Below are 25,385 nucleotides of genomic sequence, written 5' to 3'. Positions count from 1 at the left end.
TAGGTTGCTTCTCTCTTTGTTTAGCTTCCATCCATTGTTCCTTGTTGTGCCTTTTGGTGCTTTGGAAAATAGATTGACTCCCTCATTTTTGTGGAGCCCCTCAAATTTCCTGACAGAACAATTAATCAGTATAACAACTTGCTTCGAGTGTTTACCAGAAGTGGTAAACACTATACTGAAGTGGTAAACACTTGAACACTGGAAGATTTTAAGAAGAGATTGGACAATCATTTGTCTGAAGTGGTGTAGGGTTTCCTGTTTGGACTAGAAGACCTCCAAGGTCCTTTCCAATTCTGCTATTTTATTCTATTCTAAATATTGGAACAGAGATATTTTATTGTGCTATTTTATTGTGAGTTTGACTAAGGAGAAATTTCCTAAGAGTGAGATCAATCAAGTTGAACATGTCCACCCAGTCACGTGACCCATTTCCCACAGAAAACGCAGGGAGCCACAAACCTGGGTACGGTCATGTGACTGGATGGGAGTGACATTGAGTTGGCCACACCCACCCACTCACATGACCACCAAGCCATGCCCACAGAACCGGTAGTAAAATTTGAATCTCACCACTGTTTACACGTCACCAGAGTCATGGTGGCTTGTAAATAAAAATTAAAAGATCCACAATGTAACAGTAAAACTATAAACAAGCAATAAAACATTAAAATGAATCATTAAAATGCCCATGACCACACTGTCTTGGATTGAATATACTATGTTACATTTACATCCAAGGGCAAGGAGGTGACTTTAATCTGAGATTATTAATGTGCAATTTATTTTCTCTGCCTGTTTCATAAAAGTATCAAGAGACCTATATCTAGCGAATAAAAGATTTCTTGGTATCGCCCCTTTGAATTTGGTATTACCCTTGAAATCCATAGTGCTGTACTTCTCCTTTACATTGATGGCAGTGTAAATAGGGAAAGGATTCTGCCCCTCATTCACTGCTTGCTGTTGATCAGAAAGTTTATGGTTGTCTTTCTGTATTTTAAAAGGAAATATAAAACCAATTAAAGATAGAAAATAAGTTACTCTTTTGTAATACAAGTATATGTAACCTGTTCTGAAATTGTGCATGCTGCGCATATTGACATCCACATATCAATTAGGTTTCCAAGAGAAATGCCATTGGAATACCCTGTAATCTTAATCTTCAAAACACAGAATGGGAATTCCAACTGTGAGAAAATTGAACCCCATGTTGCTGAAGGAGGGGAGATGACAATATAGGCTTGTGCTTCAGACAGCAGCTACTTGCAAGGAGACATCAGGACAGCAGTTAACCCATGGGCTAGAATGCTGGGAGAAGAGAGATGCTTTCAAGCTCTCAACCCTGGTGGAGCATTGAAGCATTGAAGAATACCAGGTTCATTCCTCTTTCCATCTATTATTGGCTTTCTAACCATTTTAAAGTTACAAGAGTTCTTTCGAGCAATAAGTTTAGAAAACTACCTGCTAGGTAAATCTTCACTGCAATACCAAGAAAACTAATAATTACCCACTTGGAGAACATAAAATAAATGGCAAAAAACTAAAAAAGAATTTAATTCAAGAAAGATATAAATGCATTAAGAGACCAGACTATTTTAGAATATTCGGATTTTTGCTCAGTTTTGAAATAAACAAATTATTATCTTCATGAGAACATAATTTGTTTAATCTATCAAGAAAGGGATGATTGGTTTAACATTTAAAAATAAAGGAACCTGAGAGCAAAAAAGGGATTAATGAACTAAAATCTTCATTGCAATACAGAGAAAACTAATAATTACCCACTTAAAAAATATAAAATAAATGACAAAAATCTAAATATGAATTTAATTCAAGAAAGATATAAATGCATTAAGAGACCAGATTATTTTAGAATATTAGGATTTTTCTAAATTTTAAAATAAACAGATTATTATCTTCATGGGAACATAACTTGTTTAATCTATCAGGAAAGAGATGATTGGTTTAAAATTTAAAAATAAAGAAACCTGAGAGGGGTGGGGAAGGGGGATCAATGAACTAAAAGAAGAGCAATGGAATTTATAAAATGTCAGATAACAGTATGATACATAAGACATTTCAAAGGATATTTGAGGAATTGGGACAGGAACTTATAGCTAAAGTGCAACAATAAACTTTGTAAAATTTGTATTTGCAAATGCAGTTTTAAAGAAGACTGTAAAGGAAAAAAAGATGTGAAAGAGAACAATGTGGATAAACAAACAAACAAATAGATCAACAGGATGAAGAGGAAAATCAAACTGATGCATAAACAATGGAAAATAAAGAAATTGTGGATTATAAAACAGAGATGACAGTGGAATACAAATACAAATGATAAGCCTAGAGTTGACCTGGGCAAAGGCCTATTACTGGACTTACAAAAGACAGTTTCTAAAGCCAGGACGAATTGTTTGAGATGGAGATTCAATCCTACAATAGCTACACAATGGTTTAAAGACCATGATTGTTAGAAGTAAATTAATATAAAGGTCACTTGTTTGACCTTTAGAAATAAGAAATATTTCTACAAATATTGCCAGGAGTGGCATTTGGGGGTTCGCCAAACTGGGCAGAATCTGAGCTAGAGGATTGCCTGAACCCATGTGAACCTCCAGCAGCCCACACCTGGCTTTACTCTGTGGTGCAAAACTTTCTAAAAATGCTAACTGCAAGTTAACAAGCTCTGCTCTGTGACCTTGATTAACTGATTAAATCCTCCCCAATAGGGGCTGAGTGAAACTGACCTGATCTTAATCAGTTTTGCACTGAAGGCTTTTGATGATGTCAATGTGTGCAAAAATGTGGTCAGAAAATGAGTTATTGCTGTTTATTACTACTATGTTTGTGAACGGTCACAATCCAAGGCAGTTGCAACACTTATTGAACATTTCTCTGGAACTATTTGTACTCACTAAACAAAGAGTACATATACATCCAAAAGGATCTGTATATATTGATAGATTGCAATTATACAATTAAACATAAGCTAGCAGAATGAAGCAAATGCTTCCTGGACAGCTTCAACAGAAATACAATGTCAATATCAAAATATGTCATCGTTCTATATTCTGCATTGGTCAGACTGCACTTAGAATATTACATCCAGTTCTGGATGTAATGTAAGAATAATATTAATACACTGGAGTAAAAGAAATAAGATGATAAGGAGCTGGAAAGGAAAAAAATTCTGAGGAATGGCTGGAGGACCTGGATATAGTCAGTTTGAAAAAGAGAAGACTATGGAAATATGTGATAGTTGTTTTCAAACATCTGAAGGATTGACATGTAGAGCAGAATTGTTCCAGAAGACAGGACCAGAAATAAATGGTTAAAATTATAATGAAGATTTCACTTGGACATCAGAAAATATTTCCTGGTAGGAACTGTTTAGCAATGGACCAGACTGCCTGGTGTACCATCTGTTCTTGGAAGTGTTGAAAAAGAAACTGGATATCCACTTTCTGCACTGGGCAAGATTTGGATTAGATGATCTCCAAGGTACCCTGCAATCCTTACAGTCCATGATTCTAGAAACAGCAAATGTTATCTATACCATCCAGCCAAACATTGATCTGCTTGCAGGAGAAAAACAATGGGCAAGGCTTCTTAGGATTCAAAGTCATACAGAATAAGCCTAAGAATCAGTAGTTTCAAATCATACTATAAAAAAGTACTCTACCCCGTCATTCAACATATATTCAATAAGGAGACCCCACAGATCTATGGAGGATGTTTTATGTCCTTCTTGTTTCCGATGTCGCAATTGCCTGTTGTAATATTTCAAACGCTCCATGGAAAAACCATTCAGTTTGCTCTTAGTTACATGTCTTTTAGCCTCATTGATTTGCTCATCTAGATTCTTTCTTGACCAGTGCGCATCTTTGTACAACTTTGCCATGGTCCTAGGAAAAATAATTCAAGAATATCTGGTTGGATTAAATATCAAATATCCTACAAGATTCCTTTAAGATACCCCATTAAAGCAACATTCCTTTATTATACTATAATTATATTCCAAATAAAGGAATCCATGTTGGAGTCAGTCAATGGAGGCAATGTAGTCAGGAATTATGGGAATTCAACAGGGGTAGTACCTTCCCTACCGATTCAGAAATGTGAGCACGCACGCATGCATAAGCTTTTGGTGAAAAAAGGGCCTAAATGGGATGCCCTAGAGCTGGGGCAAATGGGCAGGGCCACCTATGATTTCTGCTACCGGTTCAAGTGAACTGGTCCAAACTGGTAAAATACCATCTCTGGAATTGAAGTCCAATATACAGGTAGTTCTTGCATATTGTATATTATGACCATTTGTTTAAAGATTATTCAGTTATGATAGCACTGATAAAAGTTACTTATGATCACACATGACCATGACAGCATCCTGCAGGTCATATGATTAGAATTTGAATGCTTGGCATTAAAAAGTCATTAAAAAGGACCACCTGTTGTAATTATCAATACAGAACTTCTTTTGAATTCTTACAATTAATTGTAGGCAGGTAATTAGATCAAAAAGGATTTTCTCAATATACATTTATATCCTTGGCACATTTATACCCCCAGACCTCAAATGGATCTCTTTCCTTAATTCAAATAAAGTTAAAATGAAAGCAGGTTCTTTTTTTTAAACAAAGCAGCCAGTCACAGATTTATTTCTCAAGTAGGTCAGTGATATTATGTCCTACCCAAATAATTAAAAAGCACAGAAACTGAGCAAAGTGTATTTTTCTAGCATCAAATATGCCTTAATGTCCTTACCACGTTGTGCCTGACAATCCACTCATGTATGTAGCACAATCTAGGAGGTTGAGCTTCTGAAGACCTCGGAGACTTCCAAAGCATGCAGTCAGTGATCGCATACTGCCCCCTGTTGTCATGATTGCAACTACTGGAACCTCAAAAAATAAACAAGCAAGTAACTCTCAATTTTGAAAGGAGACAATGAAATTCAGGATTTGGATTTAACCTTCTTCTGCATTTTCCCATCAGTGGTTCCAGATCTTGTTGCAACTGGTACGCTGCAACGGGGTCTGGCATCCACCACGTGAGCACGTGCAGCATGCACGCAGCGCGCACATGCATACTTACCGCCCGCGATGCTCCAGCTGCTCGGCGGAGCGTCGCGCAGGTGCTATATGCTCCATGCGTGTGCGTGAAAACCCCAATCGGCTCAAATAGCGGTAAGGAGAGTGGGCAGGCGGGCCCTCCAGAGCACCGTACAAAAATAGTACCTGGTGCTCCCAGCAGGTACCGGTACACCCGTACTGGGGCGTACTGGTTGTATCCCACCACTGTTTCCCATGTTTCCTTTTAATTATACCCCTTGCTGCTGCTGCCTGGAGGTAGGGAGAAAGGACATTGTGTCCATTAAATAAGATGCTCCAGAGGACTCTATATGGGCATCATTTTGGCATTTATGAAATGATGTGTGTATATATATATACATATCTATATTGTGAGAATGAAAATCTGGTCGGTTTCAGGAAAGAAAAATGCTGGTGCTACTTGAAGAGGAGGAAGTATTATTTTCAAGAGTCAAAGCCCATGGAAGGTAGTCTATAAAATATGAAACATTCTAGCAACAATATTTATAGTATTCTAAATCAGTTTCTTAATTGGTTTTTGTTGTTTATTTTTGGCATTCCTATTAATGCTGAAAAAGAACTGATTAAATCAAAGGATGATTGAATCTTTTCCTTTAAACAATAAGGGTTATAATTAAGTTTACATAGTGAACATTAAGTTTTGTGTGATTGCTTGTTTGTTTTTATAATTTAAAACAAGTATTTAATTAATTGTTATGTTTGCTTCTGAGTTTAATGGATTTCTTTTGTATTATTGCTTGTCAGCTTTTCTCCTCTCCTCAACGCCAGCTATTACCGAAGCAACTTTCTCTCACTGATTGGTAAATTTGTTAACACTAAGATTAGTCAATATGTGATTTCTTACACAACATTTCTAATACAATTTATATAAATTATAGATACTTCCCACAATATGTATATAAAGAGATATGTATACATTGACAGACATACATGTACATACAGACATATATATTTATGGAGTCAGCTGTCTTAAATTCAGAGTCTTCCTGATATGATAGCAGACAGCAATTTCATAATACATGCTTTTTTAAAAACATGCTTTTGAACTGCTAGGTTGGCAGAAGCTGGGACAAGTAACGGGAACTCACCCCATTACACAGCACTAGGGATTTGAACTGCTAAATTGCTGACCTTTCTGATCAACAAGCTCAGTGTCTTAGCATCTTAGCCACTGAGCCACCACGTTTGTTATTATACTATATACTGTATTTTTCAGAGTATAAGATGTACTTTTTTTCCTCTAAAAAGAGGCAGAATTCTGGGTGCGTCTTATACACCGAATACAGCATTTTTTTTGCCCCCTGAAGCCTCGCCTCTTCACCAAAATGGCCGTGGATAGCCTTATGGAGGCTGTTAGACAGCTCCTGGGAACTGGGAGGGCAGAAATGAGCAAAAAACGGGCTGGTTTTGTCCCGTTTTTGCACTCTATAAGCCTCCATAAGGCTATGCATGCAATTTTTTTTTGACAAAAAAATGGTCCGTTTTCACGATAAACGAGCTGGGATTTTTTGCTCATTTTTGCCTCCCAGTAGCATTCTACAAGCCTCCCTTCCCCCAAGGCTATTCATGCCTTTTTAAAAAAACAGGCCCATTTTTGTGAAAAACGGGCCATTTTGGGGAGGTTTGCAGAGTGCAAAAACTTTTTTCCCCCTTTCGGAAAGCTGTTCAATTAGAGTGGTTGATGAGAATTACATTGATCAAGTGCTGTCCCAGCAGAAACAAAGTTTTAGGTGCTACAATTTGTCAGCTATTTCCTTCTTCAGCACATGGATAAATACACCTGGAAACATCTACCTACCTACCTACCTAGCTACCTACCTACCTACTCTCTCTCTCTCTCTATTTCTCTATCTACCTACTGTATTTCTCTCTCTCTCTCTCTCTCTCTCTCTCTCTCTCTCCCTATATACCTACCTACCTACCTACTCTCTCTCCCTTTCTACCTATCTACTCTCTCTCTCCCCCTCCCTATCTACTGTATTTCTCTCTATTTTTCTCTCACTATCTCTCTACCTACCAACCTACCTAACTACTCTCTCTCTCTCTCTCTATTCCTCTATCTACCTACCTACTTTAAAAAAAATGCCTCTTCAAAACCTGGGTGCGTCTTATACTCTGGTACATCTTATACTCTGAAAAAATATGGTAATACTATAGTACAGTGTTGGTAAACCTTGTTTGCCTTGGGTGCCAAAAGCACCTGCATGCACGCTAGCACACACACTTGCATACCCACCCCCATTATTTAATGCCCCCCTGCACCATGCCCCCTCCTGCTGCCATGTGCATGGCTTTCTTCTTTGGGGAGGGCAAAAACGCCCCACACCCCCTGGATGCCCTGTGGAGGCCGGAAACGGCCCATTTTCCAACTTCCAGTGGGTCCGGTAGGTTCATTTTTTTTTGCCCTCCTCAGGCTCCAGAGGCTTTCTAGGAGCCTGGGGAGGGCAAAAAAGGTCGAACACTCAAACACGGAAGTTCGGGAACTGACTTCTGGATTGCCCGTTGGGCCATTTTTTTCCCTCCAGAGGCTTCAGGAGGCTTCCCTAAATCTCCAGAGAGTGAAAAACGGCCGTAAATCAAGGCCCAAAATCAGCTGACAGGGCAATGCCTCACGTGCCCTCAGAAATGGCTCCGTATGCCATCTGTGGCACATGTGCCATAGATTTGCCATTACGGATATAGTATAATGTAATTTATAGTTTGTGGAGTAAACATATATCATTATATGTTTATTATATCTTTATAAAGAATAAAATTATTTACATTATATATAATTTATATTACATTATATTATGTACACTACACTATAGTAATATAATGCCCAAAATTTATTTATTCATTTATATATTGCATTTATATCCTGCCATTTTGGGAAGTCTCTTGGCAGCTGTAGTAAAATGTAATTTTATTCTTTTAACTCCTGGATATGAAGATGTGTGAAAGGGGAACGTGTTATTAACTAATGACATATATTATGGTAAGGTGTCCTACTGAATTTTATTTGCACAACAGAAATGTTTGCATTATTAATATATCAAAAGCAGAGGAGCTACTGTATAATAGTGGGACAAATCAAAACTATTATATAGGAATGTGTTTGACCACAGTACAACCAAAATGAAGCTATTAAAATTCCAGCTATTGACCATCTAAAAAGTTTGTAGAATTACCTGGCAGATTAATCTATTTAGTATAAATATTTGTTTATCCTAAATATGTTAGGAATGTGAACTATTCAGAGGTGCTAAAGAGTGTCAGTAATTTACAATTTAATATGTAAAAGTTGTATCCCATCTTAAGAAACAAGCAGCAGGTTCAGCATATTGATGAAGCATAAGTAACATAACAACACAATTCAGCATAACCAACATATCCAAACAAAAATACCCTTGAAACCAAATACATATGCCCTTAAGTATGAATTTAACTAGCATTAAATTCAATCCTCGTTATTAAAAATGGATCTTTCAACATAGACTAAAACTGGTCTCTATAAAATATCAATGAAAAATTTATGTTAAGTATGGAGTTAAACTTTTGGCACTCATCACTTTTAGTAAGTCTTTGTGTGTTCTACACGGGAGTTTCCTTAAACAATTAGTTTATCAACTATTTATCAAATTACTCTCATAAGTCATAGCAGAGACTGTAATACAGCATCTAGAAACCATCATAAGTCATAGCAGAGACTGTAATACAGCATCTAGAAACAAAACCCTCCCACAAATAAAACTATGGATTCAGTAAATGGGTGACATCTCATATTAACAAAGAAACAACTACCAAAGACACACAAAGCAATCGACATCTTCAAAAGAATAAAATTCACTAGAGTAGGAGAAAACAACACCATTCTGCCCTTCCTGAACATCTTCATCATCAGAGGTAATGATGGCAAGTTAGAAACAAGTCTATTGGAAAAATCACCCACACTTACAAAATGGTCCACTATCAAAATAGCTACCAACTCAATCTCCCACAAGTGGAGCTGTGTAAGGACGCTATTCAGATGAGCACAAATGCATTGCAACACCAGAAAAAGGAGACAGACTGCCTCTTTAACATCTTCCAATAAAATGGATGCTATACTACTTCATCAAAATGTTATCTGACACTCAATTGACTACAGTACAACCAATCCAAGCTATGAAAAGGATAACACTGCAGCATATTTTTTAAAAAAAATCAGAAACAACCAACAGACTATTACAACCACAATGCATCACGAGTAGCACACAAATTAATTAAAGCCCTCCAAAAAATCTTAGGTAAAACAAGAAACTGAGCACCATCTAGTAGTGAGAAGACATGATGGAAATTCTGTAATTCCCCAACACATGGACAGACAACCATAGATTCAACAAGAAATTGTGAGTATCCTAGACCAATCTAAATTCAGGAAAAGCTAGCGAATTCCAGGCAGCTTGACACTCATCAACAGGCATAGAGAAATAAACAACATTTACACATCACTAAAAAAGAAACTATAAAAACCTATAAAGTAAAGAAAAAGACTGGAACACCCCTCACTAACATAAGAAGGGATTAGTACAATTAACTCTAGATTAAACAATCAAGCAGTAAACTACAGCCTAATCAAGGAACTACCAAAATGGAAATAACACCCCACCAATCTACAAATGCTTCTTATCTGGGTAGTGAAACATCTTCAAGAAAAGTAGCAAGTGTAGAGAGTTCTAAGGATGCCATAGTTCAACCCTTAATACACATATTCTCTTCTATTGGTATCTAATTATGGTGTAACTCCAATAGTACTGACTTTTCAGCACTTGATTATTTCCAGGCTACAAGATGGCAGTAAGATGTGCACAGAGTTAATCACTCTGTGCCTGCTGCTTGTGTATAAGAATGTTACTTGTGGTCACTTCCTTCTGTCTTCCTTCTCAGATGCATATAGAACAGATGTTCCTTTGACTCACTCCCTAGTAGGAGTAGCAGGCTAGATGGTAATCTTCGCCTATCCATATTATATATTTGCTGTAAATAAATCTTATTTTTCTATTAGTTATAAAGCCTGCTTTGTTAGTCCTTGTACAGATTGGATTCCCACTCACAGGAACTGCAGCCCTTTAACCCTTAATCACAGGTCATAGTGACCACACCATTTTCCAAAATGTTCGGAACACCCCTATTTTTTAGAAATGGACCGTTCTGTTTGCGAATAGAATTTATAAAATTTGTTAATTTGATCAATACATGAACATTGCAACTATACAAAGTAAATTTAACAACATATCCCATCTATGATTTTAATAGATTAAGAAAATTGTATGAGTAGTCATTAGGATCTCATGTCTGTAATAGCGTAGCTGAAATATTACGTCTGTGGTTAAGGGTTAACCTCAACTAGGATATTTGGTTTAAATACCTGATAGGGCATTATTACAATTATAATGATAATATAATTGTTAGAGATATCAGATTTAAAGTTAGAGTTAAGACACACTGAAAGAGGCAGAAGAAGAAATTGGGAGCTTTTACTTCCCATTCAGTTAAGCTAATTTTAAAATTACTTCTCAAACCTTAAACTATTGTTAATCTTAACTTTAGTTTGTTTACAATGTTTTCTTTATAAGGCACAATGTTAATTTATTTAAATTAATGGCGGGCAAGATTCATTGTGCTTTGCTTAACAAATTAATCACAAGAAGTTTTGAAAATGAACCTCAGTTTTGATTAATCCAACACGATGACAAAAGCTAGAATTGGCTACCTTCATTTCTAACATCATAGAATTCAAGGCAGCCACTTCTGCCATCAGGTTTGATCTCTTATACAATGCAGAAACCCAGAATAATGTTTTCCCAAAAAATGTCTGTGTAGTCTCCAGCTAAGCATCTAATGAGAGGGAATCCACCATTTCCACCAACTGGCTCTTTCATTGAATTCATTTGGTTGACCATTTCCTAATAGTTAACCAAATGTTTCACATTCTGAAATTAAGGAATATTGTTTCTTAATTTCCTTTCAGGTATTTGGTGAGTGCTTGCCCACAAGTGGTAATTCTTATTATGGCATGAGAAGCTGAAGAAATGGAAATTCACAAGATGACAAGTGACTAGATTAATCCTCATCTTAATGTCTATATGTTGTCAATTGGAATCCTTCAGTTAATAACTGACATTTTGAATTATACACACCTCATGGTCTTGCAGGTCATTTTCTAGTTTGAGAACCTTCTTCAAGGCACCATTGACAATGCTCTTTCTTTTGTGTAAAAAATCTTGCTCTTGTGAGCAAAGGTCATATCCCAAGCGGAGGTCAAGATTGGTCTTACTGAATTAAACACACAAGAAAATACATGTCAGCATACCTGTTCCATTTTCATGTTTGGACTCTTCTTCATTACTTGAAAATGCTAATGATCAAGGAAATCTAGAGTGAGAGCTTGTTTTTTTCCCTACATAATAAATGTTTCCCTACATAATAAATGTAACAAGAAGAGAAAAACAATTTATAAAGTGATTTGTTTTTAAATGGCAAATGACAATATTTATACCATGTTTTCCATAGTATTTATTTTGATTATCATGTGTACAAAACAGAATGCTATTATCTATTCTGCTATTAAAAGTGACATTAGAATTCATGCCACATTACTACATATATATTATATATACATGTAATTACAACAGAAATGAAAAATATTTGTCCTGAAATAATATAAAACACTACTATTTCCTTTAGGAACATGTCCCCAAACAAAGGTTGGGAAAATAAAACAGATTAAAACAGAAATAATCAGAATAGTTAAAATTGTAGCCATTACCATCCAAGATAGGATGGGTGTCTTACCAGTCTTCTGTCTTCACATGCAAAGCAAATTTCTTATTCTGAAAATTCAGAATACAAATATAGATTTCTTTACATTACTAACATCTTTCATTCCAGGAATCATTTATAATTTCTGGCACACACATAAAAAAAAGTGAATATGTACATTTCACCTGCTGGGCCAGAAGTTCAGAACCCCTAAATTGGTTACTGGGTAGTCCATATTATTTTGATGGGACATATGATAACAAGTAGCTATGATTATGCTTTAAGAGCTCATTTTTGAAAACATGTGAATATTTCATGGATATTTTAAGTAGTCAGTCAACACAGTTTGCAACAGGATATAAACAGTCAACCAAATAAAATTTGTAGTCAGTTGAGAAGAAGTTTGATGTAATGATTAAGGCATTAGTACAAGCTAGAAAGCAGGAGATTGTGACTTCTAATCCAGTGTTAGGCATAAAGCCAGCTGGGTGACCTTGGGATAATCACTCTGCATTATCCTTGGAAGGACACAATGGCAAACAACCTCTAAGAAACTATGCCAAGAAAATTATACAGATTTGCCCAGGCAGTCACTAGGAGTTCAGATGGACATGAAGATATATAGACACAAACACAGACACAGACACAAACACACAGTCAAACAGCTATGCAGTTTTTAATGAAAGAATGAATTGTATTTACATCCATCTGCATATTACAACATTCTAGTACAATTTCTTTTCTCAAAATCTTGAAGAAGAATTTTCAGTTTAAGAGTGTTTAAGTTTAATTTTACATTTGAAACATTGGATGGTGATAGCAATTCCTGTCTACTATTTTTATCATACTTAATCATTACTACAATGATGTTTCTAACTTGAGTCTTGTTTTCTGAGCTAAATCAGTAAAATTTGTTTGATGCAAAGAACCTTGAATTCAAGTTCAAAATGCAATTGATTATATTGAGTGGTATGTTGATCTTTCCACTGCTAGGACTGAGGTCCATAGGATTCAACAGAAGAAACAGAAAAGTACAGAGGACTGCAGCCAAAAAAGCAAAATATTATCCCTTTCTTCTGCATGAATAGAAACACAGTCTATTCGCCAAAGTAACAAAATCTTCTAATTAAATTCTTTGATTCCACATTCTGTTGCTTTACTTAACTAATATATTATTACATGATTCTGACCATGCAATTTATTGAGCATATCAAAAATCTTTGGTTACAAATGTGTATCTACATTGTTCTTTTTGGAACTTTTATATTGCAAAAACAGATTTAAAAAATAATAAGAATCGGTGCAGATCTCCTATTCCATATTATTTTCACACACATTTGAGATTTTTTTTCATGCAGATAATACCATCATAACCATAGTTCAGTTAGAACATGTGCTATGGCAGAGATAAATTACCTTCCCCTTCCCTCCCAGCCCAGCTTGTGGGAGAAGTCGATTTAAAACATGGAAGCAGTTTAAAGCAATATTCAGCAAAATTCTACTCTTACCTCAGCTAATACTATTTTCTTGTTCTGAGGAATTGAATTTACTTCCACTTTTACAGATTTTTCTTCTTTATTATAAGAACATGGCCCCTGGAAAGATAATTACACTTCTGTACCAAAAGAGTAGAAATTTGCATAATATGTATATGCAATCAATACCCAGATAAGCAGAGATCAACACCAAGATTAATATTAGACCAACAATCAAGCACTGTAGCCCAGTCAAAGAATTACCAACTCAAATAAACAAACAAACAAACAAACAGTAAACAACAATCTAATAATAGAACCATCAAGACCACGGACATACCATTTACAGGACAAGCCACAAGAATATAAACTGAGAATAAATCCCCACTACCTTCTAGCACTGATGATGTTGCCTAGCTGAATAATGAAATGTCTGCAAGAAAACAACCAATCTCAGAGTGTCTAAAGGACCCCCACAGTTAAACCCTGGGCAATAACTATTCTCTTCTATCAATATGCAAGTTGTGCCATTCTTCAGTATAAATGTATACAAAACTGATACATTAAGAACAACAAACAAAGCCATTAATGAGAAATTGATGTTTGATAATAAACTCACAAATAAATAATCTAGATCTTCCTTTGGTAATCTAATATCCAATGTTGGATGTTTATATTTAATGTAGTGAAATGTAGTTTCCATACAGAAGTCAAAACCCAAACTAAATTCCTTATGTTCTTCATGAGATCCTTTTGCAATAAGATATAGTCTTTTTTCTATAAAAGAAAAGGAAAAGAGTGTTCACAAAAGCAATTGAATATGTTTTTAATACCACTTAAAAAAAACAACAACAAAGTCAGTCTACAATGGAAGAATCCATCTGGAATGCATTACAGCAATCCAGTCAAAAGATGCCACTGAATGGATCAGTAGTTGTTGACAAAATGACCAATTTAAGACAATCATGTGCTAGGTAAGATTAGGCCACATTAAAGGAATGCCATCCTTAATTTAAACTGAAAGGAAGGAAGGGGGGAGGGAGGGAGGGAGGGAGGAAGAAGGAAGGAAGGAAGGAAGGAAGGAAGGAAGGAAGGAAGGAAGGAAGGAAGGAAGGATCTCTAAAATGCAAATTTCCCCATCTGTCTAATATAAACTGCCAACTCGAGCTGAAGCTGGAAATTTACCATCCACCCAAAGTGTATAACAAGGCCCACTTGTACAGATACTGTATGTGCATATGGATATCTTACCTGTCAGAAACCACAACAAATTAATTGAATGAACAGTAATGAATCTCAGCCACTTACAAATCATCCCATTTATAAAATCAGTTTATCTCCATCTTTGTATACCAATCATTCTCTCACATGGAAAAACTGAAATACACATATGTGAACGCCTACCCTTCCCTACTCCCTGCAGAAACAGGAAACAAAAGGGTCAGCAGTGCCAGACAGGAAAGAGCAAAGACAGGAGAGAAGAAAGTTGGCTCAACATATGTCAATGAGAGCTGCCTACTGACCAAGAGTACAGGAAATAAAGAAGTTCTGTTTAGACTTCACCCAAAAGCTTAGGATTTACCAAGGAAGTGATCAAGCAACTAAGGTATCCATACTTTTCTGCAGAGAGCTCTACAGTTCATTTATTCTCAGCCTGGTCTTTTATTCTTCTCAGCAAATCTAAGACCACCCACCAGTCCCCAATTCACAAGTAGTGATGTACTGTAGGAAAAAAAATCCAGCTCCATGTTCTCATACAGCAAATACAATATACAATGTTACCTGGTACTTCACTTATTTCAAATGATGATATTTCTTTATTAGAAATATATTTTTCATACAACTTGAGTAGGACTGCAATAGGTTAAAGAGATCATTCTTGATGAATCATATTTGTTAGATTTACTGGCCACCCAACTCCAGAACAATTCAGTTTACATTTTAAAAGGGTAGATTTGTGTTTCTTAAATCTTTTTTCCACTTAAGAATCCTTCCCACTTAAAAAAAAAAAGCAATAGAGAACCCCCCCCCCCGCCATGAGACCTTTTGTTTGTATGAGTTACATTTATTGATAAGTTGGATATGGATCCAACATTAAAACTGACTCATTTGCTGCAGCTGCAGCTGTTTCTTGCCATGGGCTAGGGATTTTAATATTGTTTAGGCTGGCAAAATTTTGAGGAGCCTTGGAGCACACTTTTAAGAGAGATAGGAGCAGATAAATAACGACAAATGGAAGACATCATAAAGTTGCTTAATGTCACCTCAGTGAGATGGGCGACATAGAAGTTTAATAAAATAAATAAATAAATAAATGTCTGTACAGGTGAAACTCCATGTAGTACCAGAAATGTCAGGGATTTGACAGCCACCCTACCTCAAGGCCTGGAAGAACAGCCAGGTTTTTTTTTTTTAATACCACCAGGGTGGGAGCCACATCCTGCCTGATTACAGATGCTACACCTCTGAGTTTACAGAAAAAGTAATATTACTTGAGTTTCGCGCCTTTTTCTTCTCCACCTCGACCTCCAAACAGCGAACTTGTCGAGACTATAGAAATACAAAGAAATACAAGAGGACACTCAATTCAAATTGAAAGGGTAAAATTCCTGCTATTGGTATTCCCTCTGAATGATAAGATGGTTTGCCAACCAGCATTGGGGGAGGGGAATAATACCCATTTCCTATAACATGATATGGCTGAGAACAGCTATTGAAATGTAACTCACCTGTTAATATTTTTAAAGGCAAATGACAAATGTTTTGCATGTATGTATATATGTATTTAACTATACATAAAACACACACATACATTCAAAATCTAGTAATAATAATAAATAAAACATAAATTTATATTTATTAAACTATCCCATTGATCTATTAGCTATATTTTTTTACACATTTAAAATCTCTTTTTTACATGGTGTATATATCCTATGTGGCATGCAGGATATACTCTGTGCATAACTGTATACAATCGTGCATTTGCATGTTACTGATATAATTATATTTTCAGGAAATGAAATACTACCATAATCCTAAAGTAATATTCACTTGGACAAACAGGATAGAAGATCAACTGTAAAAGTCCCAAGGTTTAATTATGAGATACTTGAAAAAATCAAGTAGCAATAGCAATAGCACTCAAACTTATATACTGCTTTATAGTGCTTTTACAGCTCTAAGTGGTTTACAGAGTCAGCATATTGCCCCCAACAATCTGGGTCCTCATTTTACGGACTTCGGAAGGATGGAAGGCTGAGTCAACCTTGAGCCAATGAGATTTGAACTGCCAAACTGCAGCTAGCAGTCAGCTGAACTAGCCTGCAGTGCTGCACTCTAACCACCTCGATTCTTAATTGAAAGTTTAAAGTGTCTGATTCCTTAATCCAAAGTTTCAGATATCAGTTAGGAAAAGGAAAAGGTATCAGATGGTTTAGTTGGAAATTGCATTCATTTCATTTCATTCCCTTTTCAGAAAAGGTATTAGAGAAAGTAGATAAAATACTTACCAGAAGAACTCCATTTGTAATGATTATTTCAGAAAATCTTGATCTAAAAAAATCGTATTATAATTGCTTTATTTATTCAGCAAGGCAGGATTTTTAAAGTTACTGTTAAAAAAAGCAACTCCTAGAAATGTTGAAAACAACAAGGGAAACCAGTAGTAGCTTAGGATGTTTAAAATGCAAAGTTTCTTATGAGGTTTTGGAAATGCAGAGGAGGCTTGCTAAATAATAGAATATCGTTAGATCTTAGTATTAGTGAAGAAAAATATTGTGCAATATTTCATATAGATGACAAGCACAGGGACATAGTAAATTTTGTAGAGATTATTTAGATTCTGATTTTACCCACCTATGCAATAACTCAAATTCTAATTCCAGCTCCTCGTTTTCCTGAAATTAGAGGAAAATAAGTGTAAAATTTCCTACCGAAATCATTCTAAAAGGTTTTTTAAAATGAATTCTGAGAGTTGTAATCTCACCACAACTGGCACAAAGATGCCTATTCTTTAAATTACTGTTAGGTTGAAGCATAATATTATCTGGATTTTAACCATAGTTGCAGAATTACAGTCACAAAACTAAATCATAGTGGGCGAACAGCCACATCAAATGGAGCTAAGAATGGAATAGTAAATAAAAAGACAGTAATTTAAATATCTTCTGAACAGCTCACTTTTAATATCACTAGCATGTAAAACGGGGGTGAAATTCAGCGGGTTCTGACAGGTTCTGGAGAACCAGTAGTGAAAATTTTGAGTAGTTTGGAGAGCTGGCAAATACCACCTCTGGCTGCCCCCAGAGTGGGGAGGGAATGCAGATTTTTCAGTATCCCTCCCCTGCCACACCCAACAAGTCACTCCCAACAAACTATGGCCACAGAACCAGTAGTAAAAAAATTTGAATTTCACCACTGATGTAAAAAAGAGAGGATGGGCTGTATGTGCAGGTTTGCAGGGTTTACATTTGTGTATTATTTCTATTGCTCTGAGAATGATATGCAAGACTGCAAGTTCTACTAACTCCATTCCACTCTCATTATATCCACAAGCAGATGGGCTAGCCTCAAGAAAGGAAAGACCCAAACTCATCTCTCTCTGTCTCGCTCTCTAGGCTATAATTGATTGTTAACAACTACCGTATTTTCACGACCATAAGCCGCACTGAAAATCCTAAAATTTGATCAAAAACCGGCAGTGCGGCTTATAACCCGATGCGCTTTATGTATGGAAAAAGATCGAAAATCTCTCCCTCCCGATTTTACGCTCAAACTTGAAGCTCGCAAGCGAATGACCGCGCGCAGCCACGCACACGTCCCTCTGGTCTCTCCCTCTCAATTTTACGCTCAAACTGGAAGCTCTCGCACACGTCCCTCTGGTCTCTCCCTCTCAATTTTACGCTCAAACTGGAAGCTCTCCCACACGTCCCTCTGGTCTCTCCCTCTCAATTTTACGCTCAAACTGGAAGCTCTCGCACACGTCCCTCTGGTCTCTCCCTCTCAATTTTACGCTCAAACTGGAAGCTCTCCCACACGTCCCTCTGGTCTCTCCCTCTCAATTTTACGCTCAAACTGGAAGCTCTCGCACACGTCCCTCTGGTCTCTCCCTCTCAATTTTACGCTCAAACTGGAAGCTCTCCCACACGTCCCTCTGGTCTCTCCCTCTCAATTTTACGCTCAAACTGGAAGCTCTCGCACACGTCCCTCTGGTCTCTCCCTCTCAATTTTACGCTCAAACTGGAAGCTCTCCCACACGTCCCTCTGATCTCTCCCTCTCAATTTTACGCTCAAACTGGAAGCTCTCCCACACGTCCCTCTGGTCTCTCCCTCTCAATTTTACGCTCAAACTGGAAGCTCTCGCACACGTCCCTCTGGTCTCTCCCTCTCAATTTTACGCTCAAACTGGAAGCTCTCCCACATGTCCCTCTGGTCTCTCCCTCTCAATTTGCAAGCAAATGACCGCGCGCAGGCACGCACACCTCCCTCGTGTGGGAGAGCTTCCAGTTTGAGCGTAAAATTGAGAGGGAGAGACCCGAGGGACGTGTGGGAGAGCTTCCAGTTTGAGCGTAAAATTGAGAGGGAGAGACCAGAGGGACGTGTGGGAGAGCTTCCAGTTTGAGCGTAAAATCAAGAGGGAGATTCAGATTCAGTTCGTGGGAGATATTTGGTGCGCTTCTTTGAAAATCTCCCTCCCAATTCTGCCCAACGCCTCCCCGACCTTACTGGACGAACGGTGCGGGGGTGTGTGTATCATGTAGTGCGGAGTGCGAGGAGTGGCAGATGTTGCAAAAAAAACGTGCGGCTTATAACCCGGTGCGCTTTATATATGAAAAAAGTTTGAAAAATTAACGTTAACTGATACTGCGGCTTATAATCCGGTGCGGCTTTTGGTCGTGAAAATACGGTATTACAATTCTTTCTAGAGAATTCTTATTTTAGAGGCTACCATATTGAGCTCCTGCTGTTCAAAACATATATACATACATACATACATACATACATACATACATACATACATACATACATACATACATATATATATATATATATATATATATATATATATATATATATATTAAAATAATATCCTAGGCATCTTTACAGAAACATTATAAAATAGTTTTCAATGATGGTAAAATGATGCTAGAATAAAACACAGTAAAAACAAAAGAAATATAAGATAGAAATAGACTTCTGCAAGCAAATGTTCTCTTCGGTTACTACATAATTTTGGATTTTAAAAGTAAATGCCTGCAAACCAAGACAATTGCTTCCCCCCACCCATATACCCAAAAATCTGTGTACAGTTTTGCACCAATTTCCCCTCACATAATTTTTTGCAAGGGATTTTTCACAATATAAACCTATCCATAATATATTTTACATATGCATTTTTCCTACAGTTTCACTATACTGTTGAGTAAAGTGTGAAAACAAAAGAATAACTGTATTCTAGTTTGTATATTAGTTCAGGGTGTAAAATGATTACGTCACTTGGGTGTGTGCATGCACATGCCAAATAATGTGCATATTTACTTTTGAGTAAATACACAAAATTGCTCTGCTAAAATGTAAATTAAGGTTACAAACCTTTTGGCTGCAGTTAAAATTCATGAGCACTTTTTCATTCAGTGGCAATTTTGCTGTATCAAAGCGTACAGTGAAAAGATGGTCATCTTGACCGACATCATCATCATGAACACTCAGCTCCAACACATTCTGGTAAAAGAAATAAAAGGTTGTTAAAAGGTCATAAAGGGTGGAATATACATTTGGATGGGGATAGCATTGGGCAAGGAGAGATTGAAAGGTTGAAGATTCTTTAGTTTAGGTAAAAGGAAGTGTATGATAAGATATGCTGTATATTTCATTCTTTGCTGTTATTAACAAAAATAGGAATCTGGTTGAACTGATAAGAAAGCAGCGTGGAAGTAGATACTCTTTGCATGGTAGGTCTAACAGCTGCTCAAAATGTCAAGTTTTGGAAATGGAGGCTAAAAACACATTGATTATGGGCATTAAAGAAGTACCAAAGGTGCTTTTTCAAGAGGCAACTGGACTTTCTTGTTTTTCTTTGAATATGTTTCGCTTCTTCAGCTCTGATGAATAGAATGGAGTGGAGTGGAGTGGAGTGGAGTGGAGTGGAATGGAATAGAATAGAATAGAATAGAATAGAATTCTTCATTGACCAAGTGTGATTGGACACACAAGGAATTTGTCTTTGGTGCATAAGCTCTCAGTGAACATAAAAGTTATAAAAGTTATAAGTTAAATCATGATCATAGTCATAAAATACATAGACATAAAAATACATTCATCATAAATCATAAGATACAACACTTATTGACAGTCATAGGATACTAAATTAGCCATCAATATAAATCATACCAGGAAACTAAATAAAACAGTATAAATTGTAAAGATACAAGCAACAAAGTCATAGTCATAAGTAGAAAAGGAGATAGGAATAGGAAACATGAAAAAATAATAGTAATACAGCCTTACTAAATAGTTTGACAGTGTTGTGAGAATTACTTGTTTAGCAGAGTGATGGCATGGGGGAAACACTGTCCCTGTGTCTAGTTGTTCTGGTGTGCAATGGATGGTGGGGAATGGAAGGATTTACATTCATTTCAGACAGCTGTTCTTAGGAATATAAATCCTTCCATTCCCCACCATCCAGTCGGAGCTGCAGAAGCTTCTTGGATGAGAAATGATGGATTTCTTGGATTCTTCTGATAAAAACACCACAAGGTTGGTATTTTTATCATAGAAATTAAGGCTGCATTTCGCTTCATGCTGCAAGCTTTGCCCCTGTTAAGCACGAGTGAGGTTTCATGCTGAATATTGACAAGGAACGAGGCTTGCATTGCCCTGTTAAAACTTCCATTGTTATCCCCTTGGGCGCCAACGAGCTTCCACTCTGTCGGTGCTTAGATCCAATGCACCAACTACATAGAATTCACAAACTTAAGACACAGCATTTGAAATATAAATGAATACTGCCTTCAAGTCTATGAAGGAAAGGAATTAGCTTGGCCCGTGAGTCTCGGAGTATACTAACTTCTGACTGGCCAAAGCTTTCCTAATCATTCACCTCTCCTGCCCTGCCCTGACCACACAGCCACTGAAACTAAAACTAATAATGAGCTGCTTACCTTTACTTTGGGCTGCACCATGAAATGAAAGGTTTCATTCCAGACGGGGTCTTTGTTGTTGAGAATGGTCTTTGTTCGGAACTGTGCAGACGAAGCAGTTGGCAGTTGCAGCTTCGAGTAGCAATCAGGAGGGCTTACTGTTGTAAAAGATCAACGTGTAAATAATTATGTGACAGGTGATATTACTCTGTAGCAGACATTACAGAGACAACATTGGGATACCGAAAGAGGAACAGCGGGTATGCTTTTCTGCATGCATAATATCTCTTGATCCTCCTCCTCCTTTGATCTGGCCTATATTTGCAATCTAATGTTAGAGGGCATAGTAGAATGATGTACAGGTTGTCCTTGACTTACAACAGTTCATTTAGTGACTATTCAAAGTTACAATGGCACTGAAAAAAAGTGACATGACAACACTTTCACACTTACAACCATTGCAACACACACACACACACACACACACACACACACACACACACACACCAGGGTCACGTGACTGAAATTCAGATGCTTGGAAATGGACTCATATTTATGACGGTTGCAGTGTCCCGGAATCATATGATGACCTTTTGCGAACTTCTGACCAGCAAAGTTAATGGAGAAGCCAGATTCACTAAACAACCTTGCTACTAATGAAACAACTGCATTGATTCACTTAACAACTGTGGCAAGAAAGGTCATAAAATGAGGCAAAATGCACAACAATTTTCATTTAGCAACAGAAATTTTGGGCTCGATTGTGGTCATAAGTCGAGGACAACCTTTATATGGTAAGGAGATAAAAAGTAGAAGAATTTCTTTAGTCTGGTGCATCTCTGTATAAACTGAGTGGGGTTTGCCCTCTTTTTATGTTAGCTTTGCCCTAATACAATAATTGTTCCAATTGCTGCTTACGACTGCAAAACCTGGACTCTGAAAAAGGCAGACAGGGGAAGGGTGGATATGTTTCAACTGAAATGCTGGAGGTGACTAGTACGCATCCCACAGACTGCAAAAATAACAAAGTAGTCCTAGACAAAACCTCACCCAAAATATCGCTTGAAGCCAAGATCGCCAAACACAAGCTGTCATACTTGTATCATGTAAGCTAACTCGCTCGATGTGTCATGAGAGCTGACTCGCTCGAAAAGTCAATTGTGCTGGGAGTGATCAGCTGAAAAAGGAGAAGGAGCCTTCCTAGTACTTGCTGGCTGGACACTATAAAGAATTATGCTGGTTGTGTGGGACAGAATGGCATAGAGAGTGCTGATGCCTAGAGTGGCCGAGGATCGGACATGACTGAAGGGCTGAGAATGACAATGGCTTCCCCTGCCAGGTTTTGGAATGGGAGTGGCCTTGGAGGTTCTTTGGCTGGGCTGTTTACTGTTAGCTAGTTTGGCAGTTTCTTGATTGGGGTATTGTTTATTTCTTGATTCTTGGTCTGATGTTAATCTATGCTCATCTGGGTGCTGATTGCTGGTGGGGAGGTGTTTTGGTTGTTTTGCTTCCTTTTTTGGCTTGTTCATTGTCTCTTTTGCATAGTATGTAGATGTTGTTTATGTCTAACATGTCTATTAATTGAGAGCAAACCCCACCCCTTACTAGCACTGATGATGTTATCTAATTTGTGTAATGAAATATCTGCAAGAAAACAAGCAAACTTAGAGAGCACCTCATTTCAACCGTAAGCACAAATATTCTTTATTGACAATTGATTCTGTTATCTGGAACTTCTGAAAGTTGTACTTCAACAACAACTGCAGGCTGCAGGTCCAACATTTGCTTTAAATTGTAAGTTAGAATGACACTCCTTGCAGTGTAAAAAACTGCTAGGAGAAAAATGAAAGAGTCAGAGAAACATGCCTTCTGGCATACATTTTCCAAACTCAACTCTCCTCCATATAATCAGTACTTTAAAATGCAAGGACCTTAAGAACTTGTCCTGCAGGAAGAACAGAATATAACAGAATAACAGAGTTAGAAGGAACCTTGGAGGTCTTCTAGTCCAACCCCCTGCTCAGGCAGGAAACCCTACACCATTTGAGACAAATGCTTGTCCAATCTCTTCTTAAAAACTTTCAGTGTTGGAGAATTCAGAATTCAATATATTCAGTGACTAAGCTTCAATACTTTAATTTTCTTTGTATAAGTTAGGAAATGGTGAAGAATAATTCTTAATGAATCTCTTTAAGTAAAATAGTCCCAATGCCAGTTTAGTGCTATTCTGAAGAGGGGGAGAATATACATAGGATACTCACGCATATCTGCTTTCCGGAGATTCTTTGCTCTAATCACTCTTATGGTAAGGAAACAACAAGGTGCTACCTCTCCCTGCATAATAATAATGTATTGAAAATAACATTAAGGTGTGAATTGCAGGTTAGAAGTTAGAACAGTTGGAAGAGAGAAGTACTGAGCAGAAAAAAAATCCATATAGTGGATCTCAAAAACTCAAAGTAAACTTGAATATTTCTTCTAACAAATATTAAAAGGGCTAGGCAATAATATTAAGAGGAGATACAAATTGGCTTGTAAGCATCTGAGATTCATTTAGTCTTATCTTCCATTGCAAGATGATCTACTCCAATCTCCAACGAATCCCCTAGGCTGGCTCAGTCTTCGATTCTGCCGAGGTTGGTAAAATGAGGATACAGATTGTTGGAGGCAATATGCTGACTCTGTAAACCGCTTAGAGAGAGTTGTAAAGCATTGCAAAGTGGTATATAAGTCTAAGTGTTATTGCTATTGTTATCTGCTAAAGTATTTTTAGTGGAACCCCTGCCCCCATCCTTGCTGTAAACAATTCTGATCATTAGGATAGTTTTTCTCATTGCCAACATACACAACCTTTGTGTAATTGCCATTCATTTATTCTAATTTGTTGCAATATACACCAAGGTTATGTGCATATATCCATTCTTTGCATTAGTTAATGAAATAACAACATTTCTTATGCAACAATCTACACAATTAGAGTCTAGCTCTTCACAGAGCACAGAGGAAAAAATGATCACATTTAAATAATGTCCCATTTGCACAAGCTGTGCATATTTACAAAAGGTTTAAATGAAATAAACTGTCTTGTGGTCCATTATATTTGTAAATTTTCTGAGTTGCTGTTGATGGTATGTAGGTAATTTTTGTATCTACGGACTCCTTATTTAATAAAACCAGAACTATCATTGCAGAATGCCAAGGTGGCAATGCCATTCTGGGGAGTTGATCAAAATCAAGACATTAATTCCCACACTCAAGAAAGAGGACTACCGAGTCTGCAGAAACCATTTTCAAAGGTGCTTTGTGAAGCAAGCAAAGGTACTTTCCAAACTATTGTTTGAAGCACTGTGGTTACCTTGGCTCCTAAATGGACAGCAGAGCTTATTGCAATCTTTTCTAGTCTTGTAGATATGTGGTTGTACAGACAGAAAATACTTTCACCTGTACTCCTTTACTGAAACACAACTACACCTAACCAGAAAATAAAATCGAGGTAACCATACCAGTTCTTAGAGAGAACTACACTCTTGACTCTTTGATCAGTTTGCATAACACTAACAAATGTTTCAGTTGCGAAACAAAGATCCAAATTGTGGCTATTCCTAGGTTACCAGTGCATTCTAGAATAGCAATAGCAATAGCACTTAGATATATACTTCTTCTTAGTGCTTTACACCACTTTCTAAGTGGTTTACAGAGTCAGCATTTTGCCCCCAACAATCTGGGTCCTCATTTTACCAACCTCAGAAAAATGGAAGACTGAGTTATCCTTGAGCTCATCAGGATCGAACTCCTGGCATGTTGGCAGAGTTGACCTATTATACTGCATTCTAATCACTGAGCCACCAGGGCTCATTACATAACCATTACAAATGGAT

General features: G+C 37.1%; 1 protein-coding gene across 1 annotated transcript in view; it reads right to left on the bottom strand.

Annotated features, from left to right (window-relative positions):
• The window catches only part of LOC106552938 (cytosolic phospholipase A2 epsilon-like), a 34,907-nt gene extending 11,060 nt beyond the window's left edge, over positions 1 to 23,847 (bottom strand). Inside the window, exons 1-13 of the mRNA XM_087722201.1 lie at positions 23,769 to 23,847; positions 21,529 to 21,665; positions 19,961 to 20,089; positions 17,225 to 17,265; positions 16,879 to 16,921; positions 15,859 to 15,916; positions 13,986 to 14,143; positions 13,400 to 13,486; positions 11,925 to 11,962; positions 11,270 to 11,405; positions 4,762 to 4,898; positions 3,680 to 3,902; positions 873 to 987 (exon numbers count right to left, since the gene is read on the bottom strand). Coding sequence (XP_087578327.1) covers positions 873 to 987; positions 3,680 to 3,902; positions 4,762 to 4,898; positions 11,270 to 11,405; positions 11,925 to 11,962; positions 13,400 to 13,486; positions 13,986 to 14,143; positions 15,859 to 15,916; positions 16,879 to 16,921; positions 17,225 to 17,265; positions 19,961 to 20,089; positions 21,529 to 21,665; positions 23,769 to 23,847 — 1,381 coding nt within the window. The remainder of the gene's footprint in view (positions 1 to 872; positions 988 to 3,679; positions 3,903 to 4,761; positions 4,899 to 11,269; positions 11,406 to 11,924; positions 11,963 to 13,399; positions 13,487 to 13,985; positions 14,144 to 15,858; positions 15,917 to 16,878; positions 16,922 to 17,224; positions 17,266 to 19,960; positions 20,090 to 21,528; positions 21,666 to 23,768) is intronic.
• Between the last annotated feature and the right edge of the window lie 1,538 nt (positions 23,848 to 25,385).

The sequence above is a fragment of the Thamnophis sirtalis genome, unplaced genomic scaffold, assembly GCF_051295495.1.
Source record: "Thamnophis sirtalis isolate CommonGarterSnake01/CBP01778 unplaced genomic scaffold, rThaSir2_p1.2 scaffold_1, whole genome shotgun sequence".
Lineage (NCBI taxonomy): Eukaryota > Metazoa > Chordata > Lepidosauria > Squamata > Natricidae > Thamnophis > Thamnophis sirtalis.
Note: the sequence above shows the minus strand (reverse complement) of the source record. Positions and strands in the feature narration are given on the sequence as shown.